This window comes from Misgurnus anguillicaudatus, chromosome 22 (genome assembly GCF_027580225.2).
Source record: "Misgurnus anguillicaudatus chromosome 22, ASM2758022v2, whole genome shotgun sequence".
Classification (NCBI taxonomy): domain Eukaryota; kingdom Metazoa; phylum Chordata; class Actinopteri; order Cypriniformes; family Cobitidae; genus Misgurnus; species Misgurnus anguillicaudatus.
Genome location: NC_073358.2, coordinates 13,956,096 through 13,980,724, shown reverse-complemented (window position 1 = coordinate 13,980,724; position 24,629 = coordinate 13,956,096). Strand labels below are relative to the sequence as shown.

Genomic DNA, 24,629 nt, shown 5'->3' with positions numbered 1-24,629 from the left:
ATTTATTTTTGTCCCTGTGCGCCGATCGAAGACGGAGTTCACTGCTGATATTCTGAGAGCTTTCTAGTCTCGCGGCTGTCATCAGCACTTGATGCACATGGACTTAATGCGCGTGTGTTACGACCGTCTAGGGGTCAATCGCAACAGAACGGGCAAATGAGAGTCTTGATACGGAGAGATACAATATACAAAATTTCTTTATTCACTAAAAGACAAGGATTTAGGCTTCAGGGGAGGACAAGGCCAAAATAATAAACAAAACAATCTCTTCAAAATACCTCTTACTTACTTAAACCAAAATTAAAGAAAATAAAATACAAGCATTACTTACCTAACTCCCTTTCTCAAATAAACAATATAACAAAGATTCAAAATAAATGGCGTCGATCCCCCTACATACCTTGTCACAATATGTTTTTGTATATTGGAATATATTTGATAAGTTAATAAAATGTATCTGGCTAACAAGTCAAAATCAGAATCCGTAATCGTAGTCAAATATCAGGCATGGGTCAAGCACAAACATATCAATCCAATAATAAACAAAACAAAAATAAAACAAAATCACAGGCTCAACACACTCTGAATATAAACTTACAATACTTTCTCTCTCTGCTATGACTTTCAACAAACAACAAATTTAAATCAACACTTGGAGGATATAAGAAAGACTAATATACAAGCACAAGTCAAGTAGTCACAATGGCAGCAAAGGCCCCAATCAGTCATCTAGGAAGTCCTTTTATCTGGAACAGGTGGAGATAATGACCAATCACAGCCTCCATCACATTATCTCCAAGGACCGCCTTTCTGAAAACAAATGTGAAACATAGAGAGAAGACACAAGAGGGCAGCACAGAAATCAAACAAATGACTGAAGGTCATAACAGCGTGTCTTGGACTCATAGCATCTGAAATAAATCCAGCATCATAAGCAGCTGCCCTTCTCTCTGTCTCACGTGCACGCGCTCTCGCATCTGTCCGAAGTCTGAACATAAACTAAAGTAGTAATCCTTATGTATTTGTTCAGTTTTATGCGTTTCATGCGAGCTGAGGCAAACTGTCCTTTTGTTTAAAATATAACCCGCTGCATCTTTGCGCCTCCCTCACTATCCCGCACATGCAGAGAGCTGCACTCTGTCCAAAGTCAGATCACTGGTAATCCTGTTTATGATATGCATTTCAAGGAGTTGTAGCAATACAACCCTCGTGTTTAAAATATGATCGCGTTCCGCTGGACAGATGGTTTTTACAGGCATCTCTGGGAGTTTTTTTTCCTCGCTTGGCAAGCCGACCGGACGTGAAATGGGGGCGTGGCAGCATCGACGATCCAATTTTTTAATTAGAAGTTCGAAGCTGTGACTTAATTTCGATCGATTTCGATTTAAAATCGAAATCGTGACACCCTTACAGAGAAAGCAATATTAGAGTAAAATAAAACAAAATAAAAGCAACAATGAAAACTACATTCAAAGCAGTACAATGTAATGTAGCAGTGGCGTCTCGTGACTGCTCATCCGAGGGTTGCAAATTCAAAATAAGTGTTCGGAGTGTCATGTGTGTTGCTTGTGTTTTTAAAATATGTGTTTGTTGCTTCATGTAAACCACGTGCATCACGTGTTTAGTCAAAACACGTGATGCACATACACGCACTCGACACGCAGAACACATATTTTGAAATTGGGAACCACACAAATGACGGGCACATGTTGTGACAAACTTCGCATCGAGTGCTCACAAAAAAAAAAGAAGTCACCAGCTGCCACTGTAATGTAGTAAATATCTAAATAAAATGAACAACAACTATATTGATCTTGCTCTTAAGAAATCAGTCCTACACTGCAAAAAATGACTCTTGCATAGTATTTTTTTCTTGTTTTCAGTAGAAATATTATTTGGATTAAAATGCTTTTTCTTGAGGAGCGGAATGACCCGGGAAAGTAAGTCTAGTTTTAGACAAAATAAATAAATAAAAAACACACACACACACACACACACACACACACACACACACACACACACACACACACACACTCTTTAAGTGAATTTGTGCTTATAACAAGCAAAAATATCTGCCAATGGTGTGAGAAAAAAATCTTAAGTTTTCTTTTTTCTTAAAAACTTAATTGAAACACAATTTTCTCACCCCACTGTTAGATATTTTTTTGTTTAGCCACAAATTATCTTAAATTGTATATTTTTGTCTAAAAACTAGACATATTTTCTAAGGTTGTTTTGCTCATCAAGAAAATACATCTTGATTTAAGAATATTTAGTTTTTCTACTGAAAACAAGATAAAAAGTGTTAGAAAGTGATTTTTTGCAGTGTAGAATCAATCACAGAGCTCTGTCTTGGAATTATTCAAACATTTCTCACTGTAACACTAATTTCTCACATTTAAGAAAACCGGTTGCATTAAACCATTCAAGTTCTAAAACACATAGATTTGAGTACTGTGAACTTAAACAAATTGAGTCACATGCAGTTAAGCACTTATACTTAAGTTCACTCTACCCAAATATAAGTGCATAATTGCACAAGACTTAAGTTCACAGTACTCAAATGTATGTTCTCCAAAACCCAATGGTCCAAGGCAACCGATTTCCCTAAATGGTTTGAGTTAAGTTAACTGTTAGGTTTTACATTGTAAAGCATATACTTGTCAGCAAAGGTAACGTTGATGCACCCTCATCTGGACAGACATCTCTTTGGAGCCCTTTGGAAATATAAAAGTACATATAAGTATTTGGCATAATACTAATACACAGATACATATACAGATACACACACACACGACAAATCAAATGACATAAAGTTGTACATTTTAGAAAGTTTACATTAAACTGTACAAAGATACAACAATATATGATCAAAGAACTTCATAATGTACATCTTACTAGATTTTCTGTGTTGATGTCCTCAGAGTCTCTGTGACGTTCTGCAGCTTCATTACAATAGGCTACTTCAATATAGTTGTCTATCAAACACAGAATAAAAATAGTGTCACATACATCATAACCCCTCTATTTACTATTTAACCTCTTTGATTTAATAATTTCATTATCAAACTTACATCATTCTGGCCAGATTGCAGTGACATCAATTTCTTCAGTGTCTGGATCAGTCTGATGTTTTAACTTCCACTGTTACTTCATTATATTTCTCTGTCAAACACAGAATTAAAAATCAAAATCACATACATCATAACACATCTGTTTACTATTTAACCTGTTTGATTTTTAAAATTGAATGAATAAACTTACATCATCTTTCCCCAGAAACCTCTTCAGCGTCCACAAAGTTGACCACAGTGTACATGACCTCTGTAAACACAAACATGGATAGACTTCATATTTAAAAAGATGAAGAACAGCAAACATATTACGTTAAAATATATTATGACTCCAAGCTTCTTTACAATTAGCATCTAGGTTCTCTCAAAGTGAAGCTGGCTTTGTTACAAATCAATATAAAGCTATTAAAACCGTCTTGGAAAATAAGCAGCATCTACCAGAACTAAAGCAATGAGCTTTTAAACAACAAAAGATCGTCTGTATCATTTAAAATAGCAGAGAGACACTTGCTAGCTGCTAACATTTCCAACACACAAGTTACTGTTGTTTTGTTTGTTTTAAGCAAAGAACGTCTCATCTTGGCTTCTTTAAAGTTTTGTTTTTAAAATGTAAACATCGAATTGATTCTTTTAACAGCCCGGTTTGAATGTTACTTCGCGTATTTTTAACCTCATGTTTACCGCTGTGTACCTTGTATGCCCTTAATGTTTTACTGTTTGTGCTTTAAATTCAAAAGTTCTAGTATAAAGACAAAAACGAATCATAGTAAATAACATAATATGAACAAATAGGCATCCGATCAGCGCGATGCAGACAAACTAATTAAATCAAACTTACCGCAATTTTGAATTTTCCCGTCAAGCCCATAGGTCAAGCAGTCGCACCTGAAGGGTGGGGGCAGATGAGTGGGTGCAGGTGCATTCTGGGAAATGTAGTCCTTTTCTTTGGCGTTGTCACTGCTGTAGCATATGCTGCTGTAGATGTAAACTACGATTTCCAAGATGCATTGGATGCACTACAATCATTCCAGCCCAAGTTTGATTGATCCCCTGCTCGCACTTTTTTATATACTTTTATATAATCCGCGTTTTCACACTATGCATTGTTCTTTATACTTGGTCATTAATAAAAAATAAAAAATATTTCTATAAAGTTTATAACGTTGACAAAACATGTTTAGTTGACAAACATGTTAACAGTTATTTTGAATGATGCTCAGATTTTCTTAAATATAAAATCTTTGTGAATCAGCACTTGATGAAATACAAAACTCTTTAAACATGCCTCAGGAATTATCTCTGGGTTTAGTGGATTAACTGCTCATCATTGGAAACATTGAACGTATACCTAAATGAATTCTTACTTAAATATAAGTAAATATAAACTAATGCTGAGTTAAGACATGTAACTTACTGAACTTACTTAATTACAACATGAACTCAAATTAATTTATTGTAAATGAATGCATTAACTAACAATGAAAAATATGTCATGTTAATGATGACTCTTCATCAGTTTATGATATGCCTTAAGTCAGCATTAGTTCATGTTAAAGTAAAAATACATGTATGTCTTTTATCACTGTGATATATGGACCATTATTATATTATAAAGTCCCCATCTCTTTTATTTAAATTGATTGATTGAAGACAAACATGATAATATGTGGTCTGACTTTGTACAAGCATGCATTATCATATGCTAACAGTTACCTCCTCAGATAGACTACACATTGATTGGTGCCCGAACATTTTCCTTACAAGGGCCAAACCTGCTCTGATAACCCCTAATTTATAATTTTCTAATATTTTAAAAATAAATAAGCAAACATTACTCTGTTTATGCATAACTAATGCAGTTTTATTTTCCAAGGCTTTTTGTAAAAAAAAAAAACATTTTGCCAATCAATTTTAAATATCCTTTTCTCTGTGTGCCACTGCCAAAACCTCTTCATTTTTAGCCTGTAGTACCCGAGTTCATTAAGTTTTGTGGTGCATTTTATACACCTTCAAGTATGCATGAAACATAAAAACATTCACTTTAATCCCTTGCATTTAATATTAATTTACATTTTTAGGTAACACTTTATTTTACGACCCGCAAAGTACCGCGTAATTAAACCGAATTTACAGCGTACCTATTTGTAACAACAGAGTACCTCTACAGTACGTACTTGTAGGTATAAGGGAATAATATTTTAAGTTTGGGGTAATAAGGGGGTAAGAATATGAAGAATTATAAATTATTTATACTCTAAGTATTTTATAACTACAGGGTACCTATTGTAAGGAAATTATGTTTTATTTTTTTATTTTATTTTATTGTGAATTTTCATATTGACTACTGAATGTTGTATACAGTCGATGCCTACGAGCCACATCGGCAAATAAATATAACAGCACATCACTTTTATTTTAGTAGCCTATATTACTTGCTTTTAATAACAAAAGTCCAGCTGATTTAATGTGGTTATCTTTTTTTTAAGGTAAGTACAATAAAAATAGCAACTTATTCCCTTTTTACCAGGAAACTCTCACATTTGCGGACATATTTGAAGTGGTGCTTTGCAATTTATTTACTTTTATTTCAAATGACACAATAATGACCACAAAGCAGCACGCTATTTGTTTATTTTTAATAGGTGTTATCATTGGTAAAATAAAATTTGCAACATGTGCAAACACAAGTATTTAAGCCAAATATAATTTATGCAATGGCAAACCAGAATGAAACAACAGCAGATATCAGCTCCTGCTAAAGCAAAAGACGACTACAGGCGTAGGCTACTGCGCTGGTGTAGAGCGCGCGGCCGTCTGCAGGAGGTTTGCTGGAACGCGATCATGAGGTGAAATTTCTTTAAGAGGTTTTAAAAACTTTCTACACTGTGGAGTACGGCTGCGAGTGATGTCAGCAGGATCCGCATGCTGGATAAGGTGACTGGTTTTGTTAATACATGACTAAAGCATTTCAAACAATGTTTTTTCAAGAAAGTTGCCAGCTAACTGTATCAGGTTAGCTAGCACATACGTTAGCCTAAAGTTATTAACTGGCTCAAAGAACTCTGTTTCTGTCAAGGCACAGTGAAGAAACATTTACTGAAGGCTTTCATTTATGTTTTTTATATGTAATGCAGAACAGCATTTGTGAGACGAAATCAACTCATCATCCGAGTGGACAAGAAGACCAACAGAGGAAGCCAGCCGCAAAAACAACGAAAAATTGTCATGACTTTATTTGAAATAAAAGTTATGTGATAATAAACATTAAGTGTTGACTTAATTATAGTGTTTTAAAGATGTTTTGAAATAAGTTTTAAAATAAAAATAAAAATATTCTGTATGTTTATGGTATTTACCCTATAACATTTATAACAAGAGGTGAACAAAGCACCACTTTAGTTTACAGCCCGCAAATATGAGAGTTACCTGGTACATACACAGTACAAGCGGGGAATAAGCCCCACTTTAATTTACAGCCCGCAAATATATAGTTACCTGGTAACTCCTGTATACATATACAGATCAAAGAGGTACAAGTTGCTATTATTTTTATTGTGTGTTATATTTTATTTGCCGACGTGGCTTGTAGACATCAACTGTAGGGTATACAAAACACTTCATCAGGTAAGTAGCAAATATGAAAAAAAAAACATATTACACATAGATCATATTACCCATTGACATAAGTCATACATACCACGTAATATTACAATAGGTACCCTGTAGGTATGAAATACTTAGAGAATAATTTTCCATATATTCTTACCCCCTTATTACCCCAAACTTAAAATATTATTCCCTTATACCTACAAGTACGTACTGTAGAGGTACTCTGTTGTTACAAATAGGTACGCTGTAAATTCGGTTTAATTACGCTGTACTTTACAGTGAACTTCAAATCATGAGACATCAGCAAAATCAAGCAGCTTTACATTTCACTGACTAATTTATCAACATCCTAGCTAGCAAAAATGTGTTACATGATGTCATTTGAACAGCTTCTTTTAAACGATGTATGCAGCATTGAGAGAAACGTGCACAATATTCTGACCTAGGGCAGTTGGAGACATGTTTTCAAAGTGTTGGAAATAAATATTCTGAAATAACATTTGTTGCATTTCTCTTGAGTCAGAGACATAATTTTCACACATTAAAATTGTAATTGTGTCCATTGAATTTTAGTTATTTTGAATGATGCTAAGTTTCTTAAATATACTAATTAAATTATATTAATAATAAACGTATTTAGAAAACAGTTTTTATGTACCACAATACTGTATGTGCTGTCTTAAAGAGACATGGTTAACCCCCACCCCACCCCACTCAGCTCTGAAAACAAAGAAGACACCTCTACCTGTGGGTCATTAACATATAAAAAGCCCTTCACACCTCACACCCACCTCTCCTCACAACCAGCTGTAACGATTCCTGGAAACTTCCACCAGTTCCTATATACATCCACAAACGTAAAGTTTCTGGATGTTTCACAAGTTTACTTTGGTGTATTACCTTTCCAAGCACTCTGCCTCAAAAATCTGGCAAACCTAAAGTTTAGCAGGGATTTCCCATCCCGTATTTGTCCGTATACAGCTCTTTTCATGCAGTGTAGTGGATTGGGAGGGCTATGGTCCGGAGGAGAGGTGTTGGGTACCAGCCTGGGACATCTTGGACCCTGACCTGATTGAGGACTTCCATCAGTGACGAGGTGAGCCCTCCCATGGACCGCCTGGTGGTGGTTGTGGGGGGGTCCTGTCATGATTTCGGTTTTATTGACTGCTGTGTTTTTGTTTCCCTGTGTTTGTGTTTTGTTTTGACAGCTTCACACGTGCGCGTCTCTCACATGGGTGTAATTAATGTGATTTTCTTCATGTGCATCATTTCACAGCTGCAGCTTATTTTGATGGCCAATCGTTTTGGTATTTAATCCCTGCATGTTTTGTGTCTCGTTGCAACTTCGTCTTTGTATGTGCTCGCCCGTATCTAGTCTTGTCTTGTTGTGTGAGTTTTGCTAGTCAGCTTACTATATACATTTATTCCCTGTTTATCTGTGCTCTCTGCTACCCAGAAGATTTGGATTACCACCGCTGTTTCCTTCAGTGATCCTCTGCTTTATCTTCTCTAAAAGACTGCCTAATATCTCCATCTCCTTGCAGAGGATTCCCATCGCGGCTTTGCCGCTGTCCAGCAGGGCGGTCCTTCGCCTCGGGAGCTGTCCAGCTTCTCTCCGTCAGCACTCAGCACCACTAATGCTCTCTCTCTCTCTCCCCGCCTCAGGATCACCTCTCTCGCCTTCCGAGTGTGGCGTTGTGCCCAAGCGAGTTGTGGATCTCCCTCGCTGTGTCTTGTGCCCTCCTTCCTCTCACCCACCATTCGTTTAAGTGTGGCTGGAGCCCGAACGTGTGGCGGTCTCTCAAGCCCAGTGTGTGATCTTCGTTTTTTGCGGTCTGCCTTGGAGTGGCCTTTGTGCCCAGACGTGCTATTGACTCTCTTTGCATATTATTATTTCAATAAATATTTCTGTTCATCTGCACTAGGATCTCTCTGTGTTTTTTGCCCTCACACTGTTGCATTCTCCTTAAAACCTAATAAGTAAAAACATAGCACGTGTAAGTAAGCAGTCTTTCATAATAAAGTTTACCATAGTGAAATAATGTAGAACTAACATTCATTTAAATTATAATAATACTTTCTATGTGCTACATTTGGTGTTTCCATATAGTTTGCACAGTAATATAGTATGTAAGCAGTCTTTTTTAATAAAGTTTACTATAGTAAAATAATGTAGAAATTACCAAGTGAAATAGTTTTATAATCATTTCAACAAATACTTTCTATGTGCTACATTTGGTGTTTCTATATAGTTTGCACAGTAATATAGTATGTAAGCAGTCTTTTTTAATAAAGTTTACTATAGTAAAATAATGTAGAAATTACCAAGTGAAATAGTTTTATAATCATTTCAACGAATACTTTCTATGTGCTACATTTGGTGTTTCCATATAGTTTGCACAGTAATATAGTATGTAAGCAGTCTTTTTTAATAAAGTTTACTATAGTAAAATAATGTTAACAAATTCAATAACAAATGAAATAGTTTTATAATCATTTCAACAAATTCTTTTTTATGTGCTACATTTGGTGTTTCCATATAGTTGGCACAGTAATGTACTACATTATAATTACCTTTTGGATGTCTTTGCAACACATTTTCTTCTTCATTTAGCATTCTGGCAGAGCTAAAGACACATAAAAAAGTTAAATCCAATCGCGTTCATTGACGGAGATCGTTTGTATCGTAACGGCCGTCTGAACTCCCTTGATCGAGTTCGAAGTGGTAAGGCAGTACAGACACCATAGTTTATAGAGAAATATAACTGATTGTTTACATTCATTGTTTACTTGTGAATCTCAGTCAGGAGCCGAAAACCCACGCGTAGTCAGGGGCCTAACCTTTCAAACACACACTGAACACAGTTGACCAATAACAGTTGAGTAGGTCATCTGACCAATCCGAGTACACTAGACATTTTGGGAGGCGGAGACAGGAACTAAATCCGAGCGTTTCCCAGACAGGGAGAAATCAGTGAGGTATGTAAGCAATTTATAAGACTCACAATGCATTAGTTCAAGTTTTAATAACATGTATGTACTATGGGATATTACAATAATGTGCTAACGTGCTAATTTATTAGCATAATAGGTGCTCTTTAAACCATAAACAATGTAGGTGTCATAAAGCCGATGGCGGCATTTCTGCACTGCCCCTGTTGGGTGAGGACGCGCCACTCACGCGTTCGTCTTTACAAACTCATAAGTTTACAGTATTACATTGATGAAAAAGGGAATTAAACTTGTCATGCCATATATCATTAAAAAAGAAAGGGTGAAAGGGTTTAACGTTAGATGTCTAAATCATTTCATTCCAACCTGAAACTGCGCATCCTCCAGACGAGGTTGTTGCTCCAAGTGTTCAGAATATAACATCCATTTGCAGTTTTGTGCACAAACGTATATGAGAAATATTAATATTCCATCGGATTTAGTATCAAATTATACTCTATATATAGTTTTTCAAAAACCACACAGTCAGTTTCTGTCTAGTCACGTGTAAAGGCACGTTTGAACGTAAAGGCTGCCTTCTAGCTGTGAAGGCACATTGCATTTTTTCTTATTTACATAGGGTTCAATTGGATATTTTAAAGTGAAAATAACATAATATAGACATGTTTTTATTGCATCTTCGCATTGGAGTCCCAAGTTCATATAAAAAATTTGGTTTAGATATGTTAAAAAGATCCAGAGATATGAACTACTTCCTGTTTGCCGACTACGCCACAGGTATCTTTTGGGCTGTGATGGGCAAATGCTTTCGAAAATCAAAAATCCTTCCAGTGACTTTTGTGAGGCTTGGTCCAAGGATCGTGTACGTCGAGTTTCGTGAAGTTTGGACAAAATTTGTGACCTGTGAAACTTTTTTTAAGGTTTTCTGTTCTATCCAATATGGCGGAAGAACGACATGGATCTGTGACGTTATCTTCTCAAGCAACTTACACCGGTACTGCCCGAACATTTTAAAGTTTGAATGGTGTCTCTGTGTCAAACCGTCTAGTCGCTAGACCTGACACAAAAAATCTACCCGGGAATAATAATAACTAGAAAATGCGCTTCCAGAGGAACCGCAAAAGTGTGCTTGCTCTGGTGCGGTCATTAACGTGATTTGTGAAATGTAAAATTTTTAGGGGTGTAACGATTCATCGTGCAAATGCGCGTTTTCTCAATGAATGAATTTGAATGAATTACGGTGAAATCCCGGCACATCCGAACGCCAGAGGGCGCTCCCGTGCAGAAACTCCCTTTGTGCCACACAAGAAGTAGCATTACAAACGCTATTCCAGGAAATGTCTACACATGAATATTTATACGCTGTTCTTCAAATTGTTTCAGGTATTTTCATGATAATAAAGAATATTTTGAATGATTTTGTTTAACGAGTGTTGCTTTTTTAAATGCACGTTATAAACGACTCCGACTCATAATGATTTTAGATTGATAAGGACTTCCTACTGACCAAATGCCGTAATACAGGCACAAGCTGTGCATAAAACAAAGAATCGCAGCCTTCAGAATCGATTTCAGACAGGCATTTTTAATGAGGACCGCGATTGAATCGTGATTGAATCGTTACATCCCTAAAAATTTTAGAATGTTTTTTTATCTTGTGCATCCTTGCATTGGAAATCAAATCCTCGCATTGTGAAAGCATTGCTGACACACACACACACACACACACAGAAATGTATACAGGCTTGTAACCAGGGGTGTTTCCAGCATTGAAGGACATCTGGGGCTTAGCCAAGACCATTTTATGTAAATAATGGCTCAGCTGCACAAGTGTTTTCTTATAAAAAAATTCGAATTGTAATTTAAATAATTTTAATTTTTGGGTGAACAATCCCTTTAAAGTGTCCTATTTTCACACACTAGTTTTGTACATAATATACCAACATTTCTTCTTTCTTTAGTACTTAAGATAATCTTAAAAACATAGGTGTCCTTATCTGTATTATTTTTAGATGTCATGAATATCAACAGAAATGCATTTAACATACTATCTCGCATTTCAAAACGTATACCAGTTGAAGTAAACTTGTACTAATCTTTCATACAAAGGTGGGTTCAAATTTATTACAAGTGGTACCTAAATACATTTTTAAATTACATTTTAGCATATTTCATATGAATGTACAAAAGAACAAAAAAAGTAGGCTATATTAAGTACAACATTAGTACCTGAATATAGATCACTTTACGTAGATTGTGGAATTGTACTTTTTTAACTTGAGCTTACTGTACACATACAGTATTGCAGAACATTTAAAGGCAGAGTCCATGATGTTTGAAAGCCAATGTTGATATTTGAAATCACCTAATCAAACACGCCCCTACCCCAATAGAATCTGGACTTTCTGTTGATAGACCCGCCCCACACATACACAACCCGGCAAGAATGTCGGTTTGTAGACAGGCTCCTTACTGCTGATTGGCTATAAGTGTGTTTTGGTAGTCGGCCCGTCTCCTTTTCCAAAACGTTTTTCAAACATCGTGGACTCTGCCTTTAATGATGAAAGGGCAATAATAACAGGGCTCTACGCTAACCTTTTTCCCAAGGAGTACATGTGCTCCTAAATGAAAAAATTTAGGAGCACACAAAGAAATATAGGAGCACAGTGAAAAAAGTTGATTAAACAGCCCAATTCATAAGGATATTCTATTCACGCGCTATATGCAGATTTAATGTAGGCCAGAGTTCACGTCACCAAAAGCAGCAGATATTCACCTTATTTTTCACGACAACAAGGGCGGCGCCATTACGCTCATTTTGTCAACGTACTTCCGGCCGCATAGATGATGAGCAGCTGAGGCAGTGGCTGAAGGTGATGCGTTAAACTTAAAAAGCTCACTCAAGCGCCTTTATGTTTGTTTCTTTATGTACCAATTTTAACGGACGGGAAGCCAACTGAGGAACACCCTTATCCCAAGTAATGGTTCGACTATGATGTTCCGGTAACTTTAAACCACGCCGGGTGTTGAAAAGGTGGCCAGTTTCAGGTAAGCTATCTTAGCTAACTATGTGCTCGTTCGCCTAAAGTTGGATTTGTGAACTCTGTTTTAATTGTCCACCTATATTTTTATATTTACGATAGTACAACGAGAAATTATAGTACATTACATTCCTAAAGTTAGATTTGTGAAGTCCGTTTTAATTGTCCACCTATATTTTTATATTTATGATAGTACAACGAGAAATTATAGTACATTACATTCTTACAGTAGCCCACGTGATTCCTACAAGTTACTAAGATTTCAGATGCTAGAATGTCAGTTCATTCCTCATTCAGATATTGATAATGACCTATTAAACAACGTATTATTTAACACTGAAGGTAGAGGTTGTGTGTATAATGTTACCGTCTCTTTTTAATGCATCTCTCTCTTACACACTGTTCTGTTTAAGTGTGGGTGCCATTTATATGTTAATTCTCATGATGCAAGTTTATTTTAAATACTAACATAAAAACGTTTATGGTTATATTGTTTTCACAGATGCATTGATGTTTAGTGATGCAGTGGACAACTGTGAGGATGATACAATCAACATGTTGCTAAACTGTGATGCAGAAACAGAATGGCCCTCGTTTATCATTCTTGCGTAGAAACGGGCGTATATATTGGCGTAAGATTATGCTTACACTCCTGAAAACGATCGTCATTAGAATAACACGCCAATATAAATTCAAGTCTCCACCTCCCCCACACCCTCATTTTACAACAATGACACATGGAAGACGGCAAAGAAGAGAAACCAGGGAAGTGGAAAGAAACAAAATTGTTTTATTTGGGAGTTTATTTTGGGAGTTATTTGGGAGTTTAAAGAGCGGGATTAAAGACAGAGTAATAATTGCATGACATTTTGTAATATTTGTATTATTATTTTTGTGCAAAAGACTCAGACGGAAGAGGACTTTTATTTTGATAGTGATGATCGCTCATATGGCGCAACGGCGGGAGAGCGCTAGTTCTAAACAGTGCTGCACATCAATGCATGTTTGTCTCGCTGTGCTGTGCATTTTGGACACATGAGTCGGGTTGCTGTGGAGACAAGCACCAGATTGTGTTGTGGTGTGTTCATGTGCGTGTGATCAGAGTGAGTAAAGTTCAATGTGTATATGTTTTCACGTTAAATGTCCGTCATTAATAGTGCTCACGTGCTAACAGCTAAACAGTCATACTAAGCTGTATCTAACTCACTTTATATTAATGTTCATCAATGTGTTCATACTAAATATTGTCAGTTATATTACATATGATGTATAAATACTGATAGTGATGTAAATGTGTCATCTGAGACACGTCTGTTTATATGCTATTGTTATAATATGAGGGGAGAAGCTGTAGCTGTAATTCTTAATGTAATGAATGTTTAAGTGCAGTAGTGTTACTCTGGGAATCCTGTGGTTATGTTTTACAGGGAAACCACATCTCACACCTCTACCTGCATTAATCTGGGAAACCTCTCAAATACAGCCACTCATTCATCTCCATTTCTACATGCCATGCAACAAAGCCCATGCATACAGCTCTGACTTGCCTCTATCAAAGGAGAATCCCTCAGCCTGTGCACTGCCCTGTTAAAGGACCACTGCAACCATTATCATTACCAACAATAACGCCTGCTCTGCTCTTCTTTAAGCTGTGCTCTCATACAGAGTTTTCCTGTGTGCTACCTCTTACATATTGAATGTTGGCTCTCCCCTCTGATACATGTTCTATGGTGTGCCGAATAAAAGGCTCACGTTGATTAATCTCTCTGTCTGTTGTGTTCTGACCGACACCCTGGTACACTGTTATATCCATACGCAACTAGCCCCCTACACTTCAGGTCAGCCTTCGCTACATTTTATGGTCCTTCGAGCCGGATAACAGCTGTGCTGGGACTATGCAGCCGAGTGATGAAGCATCATGGGCCACGCCAGTCAGGCCTAAACGGCATATAAGACAACCAACATACTTACAAGATTATGTCACCGGAGTAAAGCCACCAATGAGGTCTAGCCCAGCACCACACAGTATGCCCCCCTTCACACCTGGAGGGGCTGAGTGGATCCCACGGTCTCATGTAAGAGGGACAGCAACCACTGGCACAAGAAATGAGTTTGTCCCTGGCTCGGATGAGAGCCTCAGAGGCACGAGCCTATCATTGTCACAACCACAAACTTCCACGCCCCGTAATGAAGCGAGTTACACTGATGATGAAAGAGACTACAGTCAGTGGTATGAAGGAAGTCAGCAGGACTGTTATGACAATTCAACAGAGGTCAGGAGGCAGACGCCACAACAATGGACCACCTCTACCAAAGCTCAGAGATTAGAACAGCAGAAATCGTACACAGATCGGTGGCCCATTCCCCCTCCTGCAATGACGGATGACTACTCAGCTATGGATGAAGATGAGTACTATAGAGATCCACCGCCTCCGCCATGGCCCACTGCTGAGTACCCTCCTATGCCCAGAAGGGACCAAGAGGAGCACAGAGTCATCACCATCATAGACAAGATGATGAAAGAGCTACAGCTCATGAGAAATCAAACAGTACTTAGCACCCCAGCTCACGCTCGCCAGCACTCTGCCCCACAAGACTCTTTTCAGTACAAAGAAAGCAGGGCTCCAGGTTATGCTCAGCCTCGTCCTCAACGGTCAGAATATCACTTACCTACAACCAATACTGGAGTCCGATCCTATGCTCAGTTTCCTGCCCAGGCCGACAGGAGCCCCCCTCACTGCTCATCAGGCCTACCATACTCACCTGGATCCATGTCACTGGGTCGAGTTCAATACCAGGGACCAGCGCCAAGGATCCCCCTCTTCGTCCATAAGGACCCGATGGAGTTCTCCAGGCTTAAACTGGCTCTAACAAACCTGCTACCTGCTGATGCCCCTGAGCTCTATAAGTACCAGATTCTTGTGGATCATGTGAAACTTGAGGATGCCTGTCTCATCGCCGACTCCTTTATTAACTCACCCCTGCCTTACACAGACACAATGGCAGCCCTGACAGAGAAGTTTGGCCAACCACATCATGTAGCCTTAAAGAGGATTGCATCCATCATGGACACGCCTGAGATCAAGAGAGGAGATGTAACTGCCTTTGAAAGGTTCTCACTGAATGTGCAGTCACTGGTGGGCATGCTACAGACGTTGGGACCAGACGGTGATGTGGAGCTAAGATGTGGCTCTCATGTGGCTCGGCTTCTCACTAAGCTTCCTACGGAGATGAGAGCAAACTTCAGACGACAGATGTTGCATGGTCCTGGGCATACTCATACTTTACGAGATTTAGCAGAATGGTTAAGACATGAGTCCTGGTGTCAAGGCTATGACAACCTCTCTGATGTCCATACCGCCACAGGGCCCACAGGCTACCGCACAGAGAAGCGACGCAGCCGGCCGGCAGCTACCGTACTTCATGGTGCAGAGGGTCGTGTACCTGGTCAGACGGGGAAGCAAGAGAGTCACAGCTCATTTAAACCAACTAAGAAAGGCAAGGCGAACCCGTATTGCCCTTATTGTGAGAACAACGACCACTTCCTAAATAAGTGTCCTGAAATTCAGAAACTCAGCAGAGAGGAAATCAGAGAGTGGATAAGAGTAAACAAGAGATGCTGGAAATGTGGGCGAGCCCATCAGGCAGCCCAGTGTGACCTCAAGAGGCTCTGCGACTTGTGTCAGGAGAGGCACCTAAGGATACTGCACGATGCCAACATGCGTCCCAGGGTAGAACCGCCGAAGACCGAGAGTTGCCTGGTAAGCTCTGGAGCAGACATACTCTACTTGGACAGACCATCGGTGCATTCACGTGTTCTGCTGAAAGTCGTCAGGGTTCTTCTGCGCAACAGAGACAAGACACTAGACACGTATGCTGTTCTGGAAGACGGCTACGAGCGAACAATGCTCCTCGCCGAGGCTGCTCACATACTTGGCCTACAAAGAACGCCTGAGGACCTGGCTCTCCTCACAATCAGACATGAGGTTCAAACTCTGAAGGGATCCTCTGTCTCATTCAGTATCTCTACCCCTTCCTGTCCTAAGAGGACCTTTCGTATTGCAGACGCCTTTACCTCCCCATGCTTGGCTCTGGCAGATCACACCTACCCCATTGCTCGACTGAAGAGAGGGTACAAGCATCTGGCAAATATTCCCCTCGAGCCCTTAGAGCATGTGAAGCCACTCATACTTATAGGTGCGGATCACCCCCATCTCTTAACACCAATCGAGCCGGTGATACTGGGCCCACCAGGAGGACCAGCAGCTGTTCACACAAGGCTGGGATGGACCCTACAAGGACCTGCTCATCTCATGCAGTGTACAACGAGTACCAGGCAGTGTCTTTTCACCAGTATCTCCCCTCAGACAGAGCTGGCACAGAACGTAGAAAGGCTTTGGAAGATGGACGTGCTGCCCTACCAAAACAGCAAAGTGGTTGTACGTTCAAGGCAAGATACGGAAGCAGTGGAGATCCTTGAGAATAAGACGAGGCGAGTAAATGTTGCAGGCGTTCTCAGGTACGCAACCCCACTACTGCGGAAACGGGAACATCCCTCCCTCAGAGCACCGAAAGAGGCTGTCCTATCAAGTCTCAGAAGTCTGGAAAGGCGGCTGGAAAAGAACCCCCAACGGGCTAGTGAGTACTGTGAGGCAATCCACAAGCTGGTGGAGACAGGAGCCGTCAGAAAGGTGGATCCACAGGAAGCCCCACTCACGGAGGAATCGTGGTACATACCCCACCACCTAGTGAGCCATAATGAGAAAAGTCGTCTGGTCTTCAACTGTTCATACCAGTTCCAGGGTCGAAGCCTGAATGACGCTCTTCTTCCGGGACCTACACTAGGACCCTCTTTGCTTGGAGTCCTGCTACGCTTCAGGGAGCATGCGGTGGCAGTCAGTGGAGATATTCGCAGTATGTTCCACCAAGTTCGGCTCCTCCCAGAAGACTGCTCACTCCTTAGATTCCTCTGGAGGGACATGAAGCGAAACGAACCCCCAGACATCTTTGAGTGGCAGGTTCTGCCTTTCGGCACTGCATGTTCACCTTGTTGCGCCATCTTTGCTCTCCAGAAGCATGCAAGAGAACATGGTGGACCAGACGAAAGGGTCAGGTATTCGGTGGAGCAGTGTTTCTACGTGGACAACTGTCTTCAGAGTGTGCCCACAGCAGAAGAGGCTAAAGAGCTGGTGGATCAGATCAGGGAAGTCTTGGCTGCAGGAGGATTCGAGGTCCGCCAATGGGCCTGCAATGTTCCCGACGTCCTTAAGCACCTACCTGGAGAAGCAAGGTCTGACGGGATGGAGAGGTGGCTGTCACACAATGAGTCTGGCATGGCGGAACCAACCCTTGGACTCAGCTGGCACTGGGAAACAGACACCTTAGGCTACAAGAGCCGGCCCCTGGACTATGAATCGTTAACCATGAGAAACGACTATAAGGTGCTGGCGCGGCAATACGATCCGCTGGGGTTCATCTCGCCCTTTACAACTCGTGCTAAGCTGATTGTCAAGAGCATGTGGGATGGACCGTGAGATTGGGATGACCCAATTATTCCCCCAGATTTGCAGAAAGCGTGGATGGAATGGGAGTCGGAGTTACCTCTGCTGTCACGCATCACCCTACCACGTCCATATGCTCCAGCTCATACAGAACAGAGCGTGGTCTCTAGACAAATCCATGTCTTCAGTGACGCCTCCGAAAAAGCTTATGGGGCTGTATCTTATCTGAGAACTGAAGATGGAGAGGGACGAGTTTACCTAGGGTTCCTAGCAGCAAGATCCAGGGTGGCCCCCAGACGGCAATGCTCAATCCCCCGCCTTGAACTCTGTGGCGCCGTGTCAGCTGCTCAGCTTGCACAGACAATCGAGAAGGAACTGAGCATCAAGACAGATCGGACGATTCTCTGGAGTGACTCCACAACAGTGCTTACTTGGTTGAAATCAGAGTCATGCCGCTTTAAGGTCTTCGTTGGCACTCGTATAGCAGAGATTCAGGAGCTTACAGAGCAGAGTGAGTGGCGTTACGTAGACTCAGCGCAGAACCCAGCTGACGATGTCACCCGAGGGAAGACCTTAGCAGAGCTGGCTATGCCTAATCGTTGGAGTCAAGGGCCAACTTTCCTTCTCAAGGAACCCGATAAATGGCCATCCTGGCCGTGCAGTGAAACCACCCAGGATCTGTCGGAGTATAAGAAGGTGACAACTTGCGGGGTGATGAACCGTGCAGATCGATCAGAGACCTTACCAGTGCGCTCCTATCTGACATGGAAGGACATGGTGAAGTCCGTAGCTCAGCAGTCTCATGGGGCGGCAAATCAGGAGCCCTTGACTGCAGCCGACTACAAGAAAGCAGAGATGACGATCTTCAGGAAAGTCCAGTCTGAGTGTTTCCCAGAGGAGATGCATCACCTAAAGGCAGGCAAGGCACTGCTCCAGAGTAGCCGTATACTTAGCCTCTCACCGGAGCTAGATCCTGACGAGGACATTATACGGGTAGGAGGAAGACTCAGACGTGCTGAGGAGTTAGATCCTTCTTTCAAGCATCCTATTGTGCTGGACCCCTCTCACTTAGCTACAAAGCTCCTTATACAGGATTATGATGCCCGTCTCTGTCATCCGGGCTCCGAGCGAGTATTCGCAGAGTTGCGCCGTACCTTTTGGGTTCTTCGTGGCAGAGAGGCCATTCGGAAAGTGCAACATCAATGTGAAGAGTGCCGGAGGTGGAAGTCCAAGCCGAGTATTCCGAAGATGTCCGACCTACCTGCAGCCCGTCTACGACTACATAAGCCCCCGTTCTTCTCTACGGGTGTTGACTGCTTCGGACCTTTCCATGTCAAGTTGGGACGGCGTTCGGAAAAGAGATGGGGGATTATCTATAAGTGCCTCACCACCCGTGCAGTGCACCTGGATATCCTACACAGTATGGATGTGGATTCATTCTTAATGAGCCTCAGACGGTTTGTTGCACGCAGAGGAAATCCAGCAGAGCTTTATTCAGACCAGGGGACAAACTTTCGAGCTGGCGAAAGGGAGCTCTATGAGTCATTTAATAGCATGTCCTCAGATCTCCAACGAATTCTGGCTGCGCAGAAGATTGACTTTCGCTTCAACCCCCCTGCAGCTCCTCACTTCGGGGGGACGTGGGAGAGGGAGATCAAGTCTGTAAAGTCCGCTTTGAATACCGTTATAGGAGCTCAATCCATCTCTGAAGAGGTGCTTCATACGACTCTACTGGAGGTTGAGGCCATCTTAAATGCCAAACCGTTAGGTTACACCTCATCTGATGTGGCTGACTTGGATGCAGTAACCCCAAATGTCCTTCTGATGGGGCGGCTTGACGGATCACTGCCACCCGTGGTGTATCAGAAGAGTGAGAAACTAAGTAAGCGGAGGTGGAGGCACTGTCAAGTTATGGCCGATCATTTCTGGTCAAGATTTATCCGGGATTACTTACCATCCTTGCAGAAAAGAGGGAAGTGGCATGACACCCCTTTGGATCTTACAGTGGATTCAGTTGTGTTGCTGATGGACCCCCAGTTTCCCAGAGCTCCCTGGCCCGTTGGCAGAGTAGTTAAAGTGCATCAAAGTGCAGATGGTCATGTGAGGTCTGCAGACGTGCAAGTCAAGGATAAGATCTACACTCGTCCAGTGGCCAGACTTATCACGCTTCCTGTGATCCCTGACAATGATGATGATAATCATGGTGCCAAACCCTCTTCAGATTAGGAGTGAGTCTTTGCAGGAACAAATTGCAAGCAATTTGGGGGCGGCTGTGCAAAAGACTCAGACGGAAGAGGACTTTTATTTTGATAGTGATGATCGCTCATACGGCGCAACGGCGGAAGAGCGCTAGTTCTAAACAATGCTGCACATCAATGCATGTTTGTTTCGCTGTGTTAAGAATTCTGGACACATGAATCGGTTTGCTGTTGAGACAAGCACCAGATTGTGATGCTGTGTGTTCATGTGCGTGTGATCAGAGTGAGTACAATTCGATGTGTATATGTTTTCACGTTAAATGTCCGTCATTAATAGTGCTCACGTGCTATCAGCTAAACAGTCATACTAAGCTGTATCTAACTCACTTTATATTAATGTTCATCAATGTGTTCATACTAAATATTGTCAGTTATATTACATATGATGTATAAATACTGATAGTGATGTAAATGTGTCATCTGAGACACGTCTGTTTATATGCTATTGTTATAATATGAGGGGAGAAGCTGTAGCTGTAATTCTTAATGTAATGAATGTCTAAGTGCAGTAGTGTTACTCTGGGAATCCTGTGGTTATGTTTTACAGGGAAACCACATCTCACACCTCTACCTGCATTAATCTGGGAAAACTCTCAAATACAGCCACTCATTCATCTCCATTACTACATGCCATGCAACAAAGCCCATGCATACAGCTCTGACTTGCCTCTATTAAAGGAGCATCCCTCAGCCTGTGCACTGCCCTGTTAAAGGACCACTGCAACCATTATCATTACCCACATTAACGCCTGCTCTGCTCTTCTTTAAGCTGTACTCTCATACAGAGTTTTGCTGTGTGCTACCTCTTACAGAGTGAATGTTGGCTCTCCCCTCTGATACATGTTCTCTGGTGTGCCGAATAAAAGGCTCAAGTTGATTAATCTCTCTGTCTGTTGTGTTCTGACCGACACCCTGGTACACTGTTATATCCATACGCAACTAGCCCCCTACACTTCAGGTCAGCCTTCGCTACAATTTTTATTATTAATGACGCTTAAAGTTGCAGTTTGTATTATTTGCGCCGATAGATGGCGCCAGATCAAACAACAACAATGATGTTGTTTACTGACGCTCTGAAGCAGTGTGGAATTATGGGATTTGTAGTCTTTAACTCAACCGCTGATGGCCATGAATCAGACGAGAACGAGAAATCACGTTGATGGATAAGGTAATCAACAGTGATGGGAGTAACGCGTTACTGTAATTCCACTACTTTTAGCAGTAACGAGCATGTAACGAAGTATTTTTTTAAATTAAGTAACACAATTACAATTATTGAAATTTAAATGAGTTCGTTACTCGCGTTTTGTAAGTCATAATCCATCCGGTCTCATGTTTGTAAATGATCTTTGCCAAGCAATCCAGGCATGACATTAACTTGCATTTGTAGTCCACAAAAGTAATAAATCTGAGAAATGTTCATATATTCTTAGATGTTTACATCGGCCTTCATGGAAGAGAACGATCCGCGATTGTTGTTTCCACTAAAATATTCACACTGCGCTGTACGCCCGTGTTAAAACTCCATAGTATGTGTGAGCTCGCTTTTAGTTTTAGTTTCAGTCTCTTCATATCCGACAAAACAATCCACGTAGCCTACTCCGTTTTCTGATTAAATATCTTCCTTTAATCCTGTGTATCATTTAAATCCAACAGAAAATATATACAAACAGTATATGACCAAAGAGCACAGTCCCTGCCGCGAGCTTCACAACTTAAGCTGTATTCCAATTCAAGGGCTGCACCCTACTAAGCATGCGATAAAAGGTGAGCACTCTGTCTTTCAAGGCGCTCAGAAGTTTGCAAAGAGAATTGAAATGAGACGGTCTAACCTTCGGAGGACCCATAATTTGCGTCACCTGCTGCACGCGCACCGCGCCTGTCAGCAGGACACAGCGGAGATGTTTCTAACTTATTAAAATAAATATGAAATCAGAAAAATTATAATTTATTTTAGAAAATATGACATGTTGACACAATTGTCTCCAAATGTTTAAAGAGACACTACACAATTTTAACACATTATATATTTTTGTAAACTTGCAGAATATTTAAATGGTCTAAATGATATACATAAAGTAAGTTTACATATTAAGATAATTTCTAACAAAAATATTCAAAGGTTGAATCTAAAGCAAAATAGGCTCCTACAGTATGTGATATATTAGAGTCTTACGTGTAGAATAGCCCATCCATATTATTTTATTGTTTGACTGTTCAGTACTGTTCATATTTACATTTAAAAAGCAGACATAAAAGTAACTTAAAAGTTACTTTTTTTAGTAACTAATTACTTTTGATATACAGTAACTGGTAGAGTAATTCAGTTACTTTTAAAAGAAGTAACTAGTAACTGTAACTAATTACTAATTTTCAGTAACTTGCCCAACACTGGTAATCAAGTCTTATAAATGTTGCGTTTGATGACATTGTTTATTTCATTATGTAAGTTTATATGTGATGTTCAAAATGAAATTTTCAGTCATAGATATTATATTAGTCCAAATTCGATGGTTAACACAGCACAAAATTAAGTTTTCAACTTACAATCTACAATGATTTTTCACCTAATGTATTGACAGTACAAATCTTATTGTGAAGTGTCTTAAAATGACCATTTATATTGCTGTACAATACCTTTGATGTGCATATCATCCGCGGGAAGACGCGCTGATTACAATCGACACACTAATGTTGTGATCAATATAACAGCATACGTTTTTTGAAGGGTTACGAATCAAAACAACTCACCCATCGTGTAACACACAAGCAGGATCAGAATCTCGGTCTAGTTAAATGCTGTCGTGAAGCTCTTCTCCATCCAGATAATGCAACAACAAATTGATCCTCTCTCGTTTTGTTCCAAACTCTTCTTGGGTCGTTTGGTTGGCCCGTACGCTAACAGGAGCTGACACAACCAGCGGCAGACGGTAAAGAGTTATCCATAAGTCCATAAGCAAGCGCGTAGCCCGACAGCCGCTATCGCATAGTTCCGCATTTGTCCACGACACTGGCTGCGTCCGAAACCTCAAGGGCCCTATTTTAACGATCTAAGCGCATTGTCTAAAGCGCACAGCGCAACGTCTAAATGGGCGTGTCCGAATCCACTTTTGCTAATTTAACGACGGGAAAAATCGTTTTTGCGCCGAGCGCATGGTCGAAAAGGGTAGGTCCTATTGTAATGGGAGTATTTTGGGCGTAACGTGCAGTAAACCAATGAGAGTCTCAGCTCTCATTCCCTTTAAAAGCAAGTTGCGCTGGCGCTATGTCTAATCCCTATTTAGATGACGGACTTTGTAAACTGAAAAACTAAGCGGAGGTAGAAGATCCCCAGTTTAAGATTAATGTTAAATAATTGTGTTGTTTTTCCCTTATATTTAAATTGTTATTTTTTTATTAAAACCTTTAAAACCCGTTTTCTTTTAGTCATGGAAGTAAAAAGCAGGCTTGTAATTGCTGTAAATGTATGGCTATCCAATATCATCAAAAAATAATTTACAAGTATGTAAGATAAGGTTTGTACTCTAAAAATACTTTATTTGTACCAAACAGGAGATAAAGAAATTACAAACGGCTCTCCTCACGTTTCAGCACTTTGGACAGCGGTTTTTTTAGCAAAGAGTTTTTTTAAGCATTACTTACAAATGTTTCTCATCTCGCCATATCCACAGGTACATCATATACAATAAATCCGTGAGGTAGCATTAAAAAAAACATTTAAAAACAGACGCATTTGTTTAAAGCAAAGCATTTATTTACTTATCAGGCTGCAGGTAAAGCAGCTCTTTGCGCCTTCTAACGTCTCATAATCAGTCCTCATTTATAAATATGTTCAAGAGACTCAATAATAATCTCTTAAATTCAATCCTTTAATCTTTCATATTTAAAAGCATTTTTGTGCTGCTGCGCATTTATGTACTTTGTGATAAGCAAACCCGCGTTGTCCTCCCGTTTATAGGCGCATATTACTAATGCGCTCTTTAAATAACATAAAACATATTGCGCCATTGACTTTAGACTTTAGACCAGGTTTTTGTTGGTCAATGGCGTAGTCTATTTTAGTTGCCTCAAAATAGCAACGCGCCAACAATGCGCCTGAACACACCTCGTATTTCAGACCAGAACGCCCATGGGCGCAAAGGGGGCGCAAATGCATTTGCTATTTAAACAACGCGGCGCTAAACGTGAAAGTTA

At 40.4% G+C, this 24,629-nt stretch overlaps 2 protein-coding genes and 2 long non-coding RNA genes across 4 annotated transcripts; 3 read left to right on the top strand and 1 right to left on the bottom strand.

Moving 5' to 3' along the window:
- Nucleotides 1-2,576: 2,576 nt before the first annotated feature.
- LOC129437179 (uncharacterized) lies at nt 2,577-3,747 on the bottom strand. Its single transcript, XR_012365526.1, has 4 exons — nt 3,265-3,747; nt 3,075-3,165; nt 2,899-2,978; nt 2,577-2,717 (listed from the first exon to the last, which is right to left on the bottom strand). It is a non-coding gene; the product is annotated as an uncharacterized lncRNA (long non-coding RNA).
- A 1,845-nt stretch (nt 3,748-5,592) lies between these two features.
- Nucleotides 5,593-6,338, top strand: LOC141358958 (uncharacterized). The gene is made up of 2 exons (XR_012365525.1): nt 5,593-6,008; nt 6,209-6,338. It is a non-coding gene; the product is annotated as an uncharacterized lncRNA (long non-coding RNA).
- Nucleotides 6,339-13,575: 7,237 nt separating this feature from the next.
- LOC129443435 (uncharacterized) lies at nt 13,576-18,210 on the top strand. Its single transcript, XM_073861020.1, has 2 exons — nt 13,576-13,779; nt 14,104-18,210. Exon 2 carries the CDS (start codon nt 14,572-14,574, stop codon nt 18,208-18,210), a length of 3,639 nt encoding a protein of 1,212 aa, XP_073717121.1. The 5' UTR covers nt 13,576-13,779; nt 14,104-14,571.
- A 45-nt stretch (nt 18,211-18,255) lies between these two features.
- On the top strand, nt 18,256-21,312 carry LOC141358957 (uncharacterized). The gene is made up of 2 exons (XM_073861021.1): nt 18,256-20,658; nt 20,983-21,312. Exon 1 carries the CDS (start codon nt 18,256-18,258, stop codon nt 20,401-20,403), a length of 2,148 nt encoding a protein of 715 aa, XP_073717122.1. The 3' UTR covers nt 20,404-20,658; nt 20,983-21,312.
- Nucleotides 21,313-24,629: the final 3,317 nt, after the last annotated feature.